This window comes from Phodopus roborovskii, unplaced genomic scaffold (assembly GCF_943737965.1).
Source record: "Phodopus roborovskii unplaced genomic scaffold, PHOROB, whole genome shotgun sequence".
NCBI lineage: Eukaryota > Metazoa > Chordata > Mammalia > Rodentia > Cricetidae > Phodopus > Phodopus roborovskii.
The window spans coordinates 13,133,894-13,145,155 of NW_026126408.1; the positions used below are offsets into that span (position 1 = coordinate 13,133,894).

Genomic DNA, 11,262 nt, shown 5'->3' on the forward strand with positions numbered 1-11,262 from the left:
AAGAAACATATTTACAGAATGACATCTTCCATCATCTCCTTTTTTCTGTCTAAAATAAAGAGTCTTAATTTTAATATAGTAAAATTACATATAACAAAACAGTTATCAAATAAGAACTATCATTAACAATATTTAGTCCATTAACATTTAGCAAGATTTAAAGAAATATTCCATCATCTATTCTATGTTTGTGAGTCTAAAGTCTTACATATAACTTATCTTTAATCCTAACTAAGGAAAACTATAACCATAACTATCTGTCTTCAACTCCTTCAAAGACCACAGAAGGATAATATATAAACTCTGGAAATGACAGAGACAACTCACTACCTGGTCAGTCACCTGAAGTTCTTCTGTAATGTTCCATCTTTAGCCTATAGGCCATAGTGTGGCAGACTTCTCAGCAAAGCAGGAAACTTTAAACTGTCCACCTCTATTGTCAGTTTGTCAGTCACTTTTCTCTGTGTCCTGCAGACAGAAACCCTGTAGCAATGTCCACCTTATATCAGCAGTCACTTTCCTGTGGGTCCTGCATGTCCAGTTTTTACAGCATAAAGTCAAACAGTTCAGACAAGAGCAGTTTCTTGCCCAAATGGCTAGTTTTGCCATATTGGAAGCAAACTCCATAATGAGTTTCTTCTATGTCCATTTTCCTTTCTGACACAGGTGGTATTGCCAGGAGCAGTTAAGTCTCACTGTTAAGAAAAACTCTAAACCATTTTAAATGCCATATTCTGTAGGTCCTTGAAAGGTTTGAAGAATGCCTGTCCATTTGAACTATGTGTGTGTGTGTGTGTGTGTGTGTGTGTGTGTGTGTGTATATATATATATATATATATATATATATAAAACCTAACTATAAGTTTTCACTACTATAGGTTACTATCTATAATCTGTACTAAATTTACATTTTTAAATGAGCTATATAAACATAATACCTAAACAAGAGGAGAAATATAGATATCACAAAATTGACCTTAAATTGTATCAATAAATGAAAATCCATTCCAAAACAAAGTATTCATTTCTATACCATAATCCCCTTTTTACCTTTAAAAAGAGATTGGTTGTGGTCATTAACCATTTATAACCAACCACATTTAAATGAAAACAAACATTTACAGACAATATTTGGGAATTTGGGCGTCATTCTTTCCAATCTGCTTCCTGTTGGTAGGGGGCATTGTCTTGGGGATCCTAAGAAGATGCAGAAATCCTGGCTGTAGTGGTCTGCAAGGCTACCTTGTCCCAACTGTTATGAATGTTGGATCACCTGGGACAGTTTCAGGGGGTCTTGCTTGATCAAACCATATTATTCTGGAAGGAATCCATAGCTTTTCATTTTCTGTGGAAACAAAAATAGAAATCCTTTTCCCCAGTAACCTGTCCTTAGACTTAAATTTTGAAATCAAAATATTTTTAAAATATATAAATTGGATTAATTTGGCAGCATTGATAATCAATTCTATTTTAGCCATGCAGTTGTTGTTCCTTTCTTAGCAACTGAGCAATTCAAAGACAAGACAGTAGCATACAGTGCCCAGACTCTCTGTGTATTTCCCATCTTTAGGTGGATTTTTTATTACTCTATTTCTTTTACTTCTATTTTTTTCATTTATTTGAGACAGGGGTTCTGATGGGAAATGTCATTATGTATATATGTTTCTCATACTGGTTAATGAATAAAGCACTGTTGGCCAATAGGAAAGCAAGATAGGTGGGACTAGGGGACAAGGAGGAAAGAGGAAGTAGGAAGGAGGAGTCAAGATGGAGAGTCTGGAGAGAGCAGAACTGCCAGCCGCCTCTTCCTGGTAAGACCACATGGAAATACATAGAAATGGGTTAATAATTAAGACAGAGCTAGCCGATAAGAAACAAGTAACTGGCCAAAAGCATTATATCAAATACAGAGTCTCTGTGTGTTAATTGGGGCTGGTGCGGTGGGCGGGACAAGACCGGTGGCGGGCGGAAAAACTTTACTCCTTACAGGGTTCTCTATGTAACTTTGGCTGCCCTGGAATTCACTCTGTACACTAGGTTCACTTTGAAATCACAGAGATTTGCTTGCCTCTGCCTCCCTAGTGCTGGAATTAAAGGCATGTGGCACCACACTTAGCTACTCTCTTTGTACTTTTTTTTTTTTTTTAAACCATTTTATCCTGTTTTTTTCCCCCCCTCACCCAAGCCTATTAAAACACACTGTAAACCTTTAGAGGTTTTTCTTCATCTGAATCTGTCTTTACCGTAAATCTTTATCTTTTTCTGGCCACGAGTCTTTTTTATCTCTTAAACAACATTGCTTAAAATGAAAGCCACAGCTGTTTTAGCCACATCTATCCAAAATGGCGGGGTACATTTATCCCCAGCACTGAGAGCTGTCTGTGCTCATCGCCTTGGTCTGTGCTGCCATCAGGCAGCATGTTGCCAGCTCGGAGATGTGGTCACTGCCATTGCTAGCTGTCATATACACCATTCAGTTGTTAGCAGGGTTTGCCATTTATGCCAAGTCAGGAAACCTCCCTATAAGAAGCCAGGAAAATCTCTGCTTGTCTCTAGCAAAACAGCCCAACCAAGAAAAATACTGCTACCAAGACTTGTTTATCTCTGTTATTTTGTTTTTAAAATCCCTTCTTAAGCTTTTGTTAAGCAGTAAGTGAAAGTTCTTAGTATCCACATTGCAGGCGCCATTTTGTTCCAAGCAGTTTTTCCTGCCAGCCTGGTCCCACTGTTGCATCAGCCCCAAATAACACACAAGAGACACTGTATTATATGTAAAGCTGTTGGCCTGTTACTAGCGTTTCTTATTGGCTAGCTCTGTCTTAAATATTAACCCATTTCTATTCATCTAAGAGTTTCCAAGTGGTCGTATCTTAACCGGAGAAGAGGAGACTTCTCTCAAGTCTCTATATCTTGAATCTCCTACTGCATCTCCCAGAATCCTCCTTGTCTCCTAGTCCTGCCTATCTTACTTTCCTATTTGCCAACATTAACCAATAAGAGAAACATATTTACAGAATGACATCTCCCATCAGAGCAGTGCTAGTTTGTTCATCATGGTTTGCTCAGTTTGGTTTTTAGTGTAATCCAGGCATCACTCCCACATCAATTATCAATTAAGAAAATGCTCCCAAAGACATGCCTATAGACCAATCTGATGGAGACATTTTCTTAATTGAGGTTCCCTCTTCCCAGATGGCCCTAGCTTGTGTCAAGTTGACAAAAACCTAACCAGCATAAATGGCATATATATCAAAGTCACCATCAGACATACATGCAAAACACCCAGAAAATAAGAATAAATCATCACAAAAAATTTCTATATAACTCAGGATTTCTTCTTTTAACAGCAAGTGACATTTCTAATCCTATTAAGAGAGAAGAATGGATGAATGGTGATGGCACGTGCCTTTAATCTCAGAACTCGAGAGGTAGAGGCAGGTGGATCTCTGTGAGTTCAAGGCCAGCCTGGTCTACAGAGTGAGTTTCAGGACAGCCAGGGCTACACAGAGAAACACTGTTTTGAAAGACCAAAAAATGGGGGGGAAGATGCTGGCCATGGTAATTCATATAATACAGATAGTGTGTGTGTGTCAGAGGACAACCTATGGGAGTGAGTTCTCACCTTCCACCATGTGGATTCTAGAAATCAAGATCAGTTGCCTCATGAACAGGATTCAAGAACACTCCCAGGGCCTTGGTTACGATTGCCCCAAAGCTGACTGGGTGACTTTAATCTGTCTGGGTTGTGTCAGTCAAGACATAATTGGGCAAGAAAACCACTAAAGAAGGGTTATACTTGTGCAGTGGTGAAAGACAGTTCATCATAGAGAATGCTAAATGTCAATCCAAGACTGCAATAACATCCACATACTTCAGTTCCCATATATGTTTTCTAAAGTCTCTGTGTAGGTTCTGGGAGCTGAACCCAGGTTCTCTGCAAGAGCGGCAAACACTTTTTACCACTGAGTCATCTTCTCTCCAGCCTTTAATTTACTTGGTGTTTTGAGATTGAATTCAGGGCTCTTTACACACCAAGTAAGCACTCTGACAATCAAACAAATCTCAGCCCCTTCATTAATTCTTATTTTTTTAAATTATAGTGTGTGTGTGTGTGTGTGTGTGTGTGTGTGTGTGTGTGTGTGTGTATACCTGTTCCTGTGCCCTTTTCTGGTCTTCATGGGCAAAGCATACATATTGGAAAGCAGGTTCACACATACACAAATAAAACTACCTTTAGAAAGTGAATGAGAAGGAGAGGAAAAGTGGGGACAGGCGAAGTGATAAAGTGACAATAGGATGTAGATTCATGGTAGAGCTATTATCTAGTAGGGGAATCAATCTCCAGACAACTTTCATCTCTTTACAGACCATATTGATAGAATTTGCACTCATTCCTTCTACCTGAATATCCACATGCTATGCCTAAGTTCAATATTCCATTCTCAGCTCAAAAGACTGCTTGATTACCACCAAATAGCACTTCCTTAACTCTTGGTCACCTCCTTACCTGTTTTCTGTATGAGTACAGATGTTTCTTCTAGCTCTGTAGACCAGGCTGGCCTTGAACTCACAGAGAGCCACCTGCCTCTGCCTCCCAAGTGCTGGGACTAAAAGCGTGCACCACCACTACCCAGTGCTTCATACTATTTCATTAGAACATTAACTTCACAATAAGAGGACAAGAGGATCCTTGGTGACTTCAATTTTGCTCTTTGTTCATTCCTAGGATATGCTAGGTCCTGCTCTAGAGATTCCTCACTGCTAACTTAGGACTCCTTTCTCAGTATTCAAGGCAAAAGTTAGTTACACTTTAAAGATTTATCTATTATGTATACTGTGTTCTGTCTGCATGTATGCCTGCACACCAGAAGAGAGCACAAATATCATTATAGATAGGTTGTGAGCCACCATGTGGTTGCTAGGAATTAAACTCAGGACCTCTAGAAGAAAAGCCAGCATTCTTAACCTCTGAGCCATCTCTCCAGCCCAAGTTACTTACTCTTACATTTCTTTTAAGAAGCTGTCTATTTTATCCTCAAGACAATGTACAACATGGACATTTATACCAGTTGTTCACTGTGGGGGGATGCAGAAGACTACTCCAAGCTAGGACCCCAGGGTTTTCAGAGGAACTGGAGTGGAAGTCAAGTTGACCAGAAGCCAACCCTCTGAACTCTCTACCACTGCAGAGGCCCTCCAATCCTTCAGATTTGACCGTCCTCCTGCCACAGGCAGTCTCTCACCAGGCCCCTCAAGGTAGTCATTTCTAGAAAGGTAGTTCTTCTGGATTCCTGCTATTCCCACCATCAACAGACACAAAGTGGGCTGATGTCCCATGAAGTCTCAGATTCAGCAGAAGATGCAGTCTATCCCCTCACCATAGAGACACCAAATCACTAAAGAGACTTCTGTGACATTCCATGAGGCCATTGTGCAGGGAACATTTGACCCCAATCTGAGGAACAGAGTATAGTGGTAGTCCAGTCATGTGTCTATGGGTTTTACCCTGCTGTGGCTAACTGGTGATAGTGCCTGAGAAATGGGAGGGTTTGACGATTGAGGTGTGTAGGGCTCTTTGGTGAGGATTGGTAGTAAAATAGGACTTGGGAGGGGCAAGGCCCTATTCTTTAGGAGTGAGGGAGGAGATGGAACCTCAAGAGCAGGGCAACCCAATTTCAAAAGTCAGAAGCCCCAGAAGATTTGGCAACACATCCAGGCAATCTGCTAGGACTAATTTGGTAGTTGAGACTAAAAAATCACATGATGTTGACCCCAAAGGAAAGACACCTCTTGGAAATTGTGATTCCCGAAGGCAGACACCTCAAACTAGTTCTTTGGTGAAAATCCCCACTAAGCACCAGACTGACCTTAATAAATGCCTGAGTTCCGGAACTAGGTGAGTATTGAGGAGGGAGATTGGTGTGAATGGAAGGTCTTTTAAGTGTGGCAATGATATGGAAGATGGAGGACCTGGGAGATGGCCCAGTACCTCCGGTGCCTGCCACACGGCAAGAGGATCTGAATTCAGTCACCAAAACCCACTTACAAAGTTGAGCAAAGGAAAACATGCCTGTGTCCCTAAGGTTGAGATGAGGGCGTTGAGATGTTTTTGGCCAGCCAGCTAGCATCGCATGAGAAATAGGTATGGTGAGAGACCCTGTCTTAGTTAGGGTTTCTATTGCTCTGATAAAACACCATAACCAAAGTGACACTGGGAAGGGAAGGGTTTATTTCTTCTTACATTGCTGCATCACAGTTCATCAAAAGAAGTCAGGGCAGGAACACAAAGCAGGAATCCAGAGGCAGGAACTGAAGCAGCCATCCTGCAGGTACACTGCTTGCTAACTGGTTTGGCCTGCTCCTTTTAGTCAATTTAGAACCACCTGCCTAGGGGTGCCATCCTATCCCTGTGAACTGGGCTTACCCACATCAGTCATTAATTTGAACAAAATACCTTATAGATTTCTACAGACAATCTGGTGGGGTCATTTCTCAGTGTAGCTTCTCCTCCTGGATTGCTCTTGTATATGTCAAATTTATAGAAATCTAACCAGCACTGGCCTTATTTGGAGCATGATAGAAACCCTAAAGATTTTTTTTTTCTTTTTTTGTAAGAATACAATACAGAGCTGGAGTGATGATTCAGAGGTTAAGAGCACTGGTTGCTCTTCCAGAGGTCCTGAGTTCAATTCCCAGCAACCACATGGTGGCTGACAACCATCTATAATGAGATCTGGTGCCCTCTTCTGACCTGCATGGATACATGCAGGAAGAATACTGCATACATAATAAATAAATACTTTTTTTTTTTTTTTAAAGAATGAATACAATATTGGCAGTGGTGACGCATGCCTTTAATCCCAGCACTTGAGAGGCAGATGCAGGCGAATTTCTGGGAGTTCAAGACCAGCCTGGCCTCTAATACAAGGGTCTGGGTTAGTTTTTGGTTTTTTTTTTTTTTTCTCATCTGTGCCTAAGAACTGATACAGGAATGTTTTCTTTGTTCTCCATCCAGTTTTGCCCAGAGACGCAAAATTCTTCCCCAGTCATCAATGTATCTTACTATTATCAATGAATTTTTCAAGCCAGAGAGGCTAACAAACCTGGAAAACAAGGTAAAAAGAAGGACAATGGAGGCACTGGGGAAGCTGAGCAAGAATATAGAGAAGGCTCGGCTCCAGCAGGAGCGTCTGCTGCAGGAGAGCAAGCTGCTGCAGGAGGAGATGATCTACCTAGATGCTGAGAACAATTACTTCTTGCGATTCCTAAGAAAACACAATGATCAGTGTAGGAAGAAGCATGAGGACCTGTGGAATCAGTATTTACAGGAATGTGTAGAGATGAGACAAAGGAAACAAGAGCTGGCATCCAAGTTTGCCCAACAAAATGCAGACCTTCAGGCACAGCTCTTGCAGGGAAAAAGCACCCAGTCCCAGCTGAAGCAGCAGGTTCAGTCATTGGAGCATATCAACTCTGTAAAGAAGACACAGGAGATGAGAATCCAGGCGTTACAGGAGGAGCTGGAGAGCATGAAAGCGGGGACAGCTATAAAGGACCGCCAGGAACACTTGCAGTTCCTGCAGCGAAAGGCGCTCCTGGACAGACAGCTGCAGGAACTAAGATGGCTGCAGAGGGGAGAGCGCAGCACCAAGGAGGTTAAGAAAAAGGTCTGGGCCTTGGAGTCGACAGCCAGGAAGGTGAATTCCGAGTTTTGCGCTAGTGTCCACAAAGAGAATCAGGGGTTCCAGGAGGAGTTAGTGAAGCAAGTCCAGGAGTATTGCAAGCTAGCATCTATAAAGAGACAGTTAGAGAAGTGGAAAGAACAGCTAAAGAAGGAACAGTGGCTCCAAGAAGCCACTGTTAGGGGGAGAAAACAACTGAAGGCAAAGACAGACAGAAGTCATAATTGTGACTTTTGTTCCAAAGAACAGGGTGCCACGAGGCCACACTGAACCATCCTTTATGTACCAAACCAAGAATAAATCCAAAGTCATTTATCTATTAGCCAGGGAATAAGAATTGGAAACAACTGGGCTCTGGCACTGTCTTGGCCTACTGGGGAAGCTGCTGAATTGCTAGCGACACTGGATGTGACCCAGCTTGGAAACTTGGATACTTTTTGGGATTCCTACATGTTCCCATGGAGGACCACTGGACATGTGGTCATTTTTCAGAAACAAGGATCCACAGTGTAGTAAATCACTCTTCTAGCCCAAATTCTAGTTGTAATGCCCAAAATACAACTACCTTAGTGAGTATTCTCATTTATAGAGGAAAGAAAGAGAGAGAAATGACACAAAGCTAGACCTGAATATTAAAGCCTATTGAGCAAACGGGAGGGAAACATCTTAGGAAGAGACAAGCACTGGATGCAAAGGCGTCATTTAAACAAACTAACTGCATAAAGCAGATGTATTGCCAGCAAGATGACGTCAATGGCCAAGGCTGAATATGATCTCTAAAACCCAAGGTAGAGAAAACAACAGACTCTTCACCTCCACATGGGCACTCTGGTACACACACACATGCATGCATGCATGCACACATGCACAACACTCTCATTGTGAAATCATATTTTAAAGAAGTATTGTTGGTGAATGATCAGGGAATTTGGGGAAAGGAGAGGAAGGTGAAGCTGGTAAGAGATACAGAGAGGCAGGACACAAGAGAAAATGATGCTGTTGGCTTCCACATCTCAATGCACAATGGAACCCTTTGCTCCAGAAAGAAGTGACTACAGGGTGAAAGAGAGTTAAGTATGTGTGCAGTGAGGAGGAAAATAGCTAAAGCATTGCCTTTAGGAAAGAGGTGGGAGATGCCAAGTGGTAGTGGTGGCGCAAGTCTTTAATCCCAGCACTCAGGAGTCAGAACCAGGCGGATCTCTGTGAGTTTGAGGCCAGACTGGTCTACAGAGTGAGTTCTAGGACAGCCAGAGATACACAGAGAAACCAAGTCTAGAAAAAGAAAAAAAAAAAAAAAAAAAAAAAAAAAAAGGAAAGACAGCCAGGGATACACAAAAAAACTGTCTTGAAACAAAGAGGTAGGAGAGATATTCTTTCTATTGTATACTTTATTTTCTTTTGTTTTTTTGAGACAGGATCTCATTTGATATCCAAGGCTGTCCTGGAATTCATTATGTAGCCATTATGTGACCTTGAATTCATGGAAAGTCCACCTGTGTCAGCCTTCTAGGAGCTACAGTTATGGGCATGAGCCAGGGCACCCATAGATATGATCACAAGTCCATCTGATATGGGTAACTCCTCAAATGAGACTTCCCCATAAGTGACTCTTGGCTGTATCAAGTTGATAATAAAATCTAACCAAGACAGAACCATATTGAGCGTTCATATTAATATCAACACTGCCTCTGGTTGGTCCTATCCCATTGAAATTTTAGAAAACAGTGTAGTCAGGATAATCTATATTGTGTCCTCAGATTTCTTAGGGGAGTTGCAAGGGTGGGAGGCAAGATCCATTTCAGATACCACTCCTCCCTCACCTCGAATTACCCATTATGTCCAGCAGGTCTGGGGAGCTAGTCAGCTGTGGACACACTGTACTTGGCCTTGAACTTGACTGTCTTCTGCTTTAGCTTTCTGAGTGCTGGGAGTACAAGTGTTAATGTGAAAGGACTTTAAACAAATTATCCCCAGCTTTGAGCTCCTTCTGCTATCCCAATCTATTTTTAAAAATCACAATGAACCTGTTTTTATTTCTAACATAATGGATGGGTGGGTTCTCCCATGTGCTTGGAATATGATTGACAGCCATCTATATGAGACAATAGGGACTTCAAAGCTTACTTTTTTTTTCTTCAATAAGAAGGCAGAATCAAATTTGTAGAAAAGTAGAGAAGAGATTAAAGTTCACTAGAGAATCTCCCCATACAAAGCTTCAACTTGCCATTGTGCTGATACCATAGCTGAGATGAGTCAATGAATAAAGGTGTTTACAGTCAAGCCTGCCAGCCTGAGTTCGATCCCTGGAACCCACATGGTAGGGAATGACAACTCCTACAAGTTGTCCTCTAACTTACACACAAACTGTGGCATGCATGCCAATATTCATGCACACTCACACACATAACTGCAATAAAAAGATGCCAAATGTAAATGTCAGCACAGCTAAACTAACTGAACTGTATGTCTCCTGCCAGCAAAATAATTTTCCCATAGTCACCTATATCACCACTAGAAAGTAACACAAGCCAGACCATGCTGCCCAAAGAGGGCTTGAGTCAGATCAGGTCAGGCCAGGTCAACCACTATCCATTTGATATTTTGAGACAAGATTGATCACTAACCCTGTAGCTCACTAATTTGGCTAAGCTAGCTGGCCAGTGAGCTCCAGGGTTCTTCCCATCTCTGGCTCCCCAACACTGGGTTTGTAGGCACACAACACCATATTTGGGCTTTATGGGAGTTATGGGGACAGAGCTCTGGTCCTTACCCTGTGCAGCAGGCTCTTTACCAACCGAGCCATCTCCACAACCTCACTTCTATATAATATATGTTTGTATGTATGTATATCCTCCAATATATTATTAGATAGTATGTATATATGATTGTATATATTCTCCTATAAAAATATTTTATGTGCATTGGTTGAAGGTGTCATCTCTTGGAACTGGAGTTATAGATAGCTGTGAGCTGCCATGTGGGTGCTGGGAACTGATCCCAGGTCCTCTGGAAGAACACACACTCTTAACCAGTGAGCCATCTCTCCAGCCCATATTTTCCTTTCTGTTTTTCAAGAGTTTTATACATTCTGCAAGAATGTTAACAAAATCAAGGGCTACCTCTGACCTACAGCTCTAGCCCTCCCTTTACCTCTCTATGTATGTATGAATGTATGTATGTATGTATGTATGTATGTATGTATGTATGTATTTGAAGCTACCTTTCTCTTAAAGGGGACTTTTTAGGAGTTTTACTTTGGTTCACTTGGGCCTTTGATCTTCTTCGCTTGGACAAATGGACATACAGGTGGGCAACTAAAACATTTTTGGTCAGTCTCTTGTCATACGGTTTCATCCTACTCGCCTTAGCTACACTTGGGTCACAAGCACTCCTCTGTTCTTTCATCCCCTTTGTATTCGGTGAGGACTCTGCCTGAACTGGCTCTTCCTCTGTTATTTGAAGGACAGTATTCATCCTATCTTTTAAGCGTTTCCCTAATTTTTACCTAGCATTTTCTAGAATAAAATGGTCTTTAATTTTTTTTTTCTTCTTCTTCTTCTTAGCCAATAAGATAGAAGGA

The 11,262-nt window shown here is 41.5% G+C and overlaps 1 protein-coding gene across 1 annotated transcript; it reads left to right on the top strand.

The window, feature by feature from the left end:
* Positions 1–5,606: 5,606 nt before the first annotated feature.
* Ccdc121 (coiled-coil domain containing 121) lies at positions 5,607–8,184 on the top strand. Its single transcript, XM_051181902.1, has 2 exons — positions 5,607–5,896; positions 7,016–8,184. The coding sequence occupies exons 1-2, from the start codon at positions 5,646–5,648 to the stop codon at positions 7,950–7,952; spliced, it is 1,188 nt and encodes a 395-aa protein (XP_051037859.1). The 5' UTR covers positions 5,607–5,645; the 3' UTR covers positions 7,953–8,184.
* Positions 8,185–11,262: the final 3,078 nt, after the last annotated feature.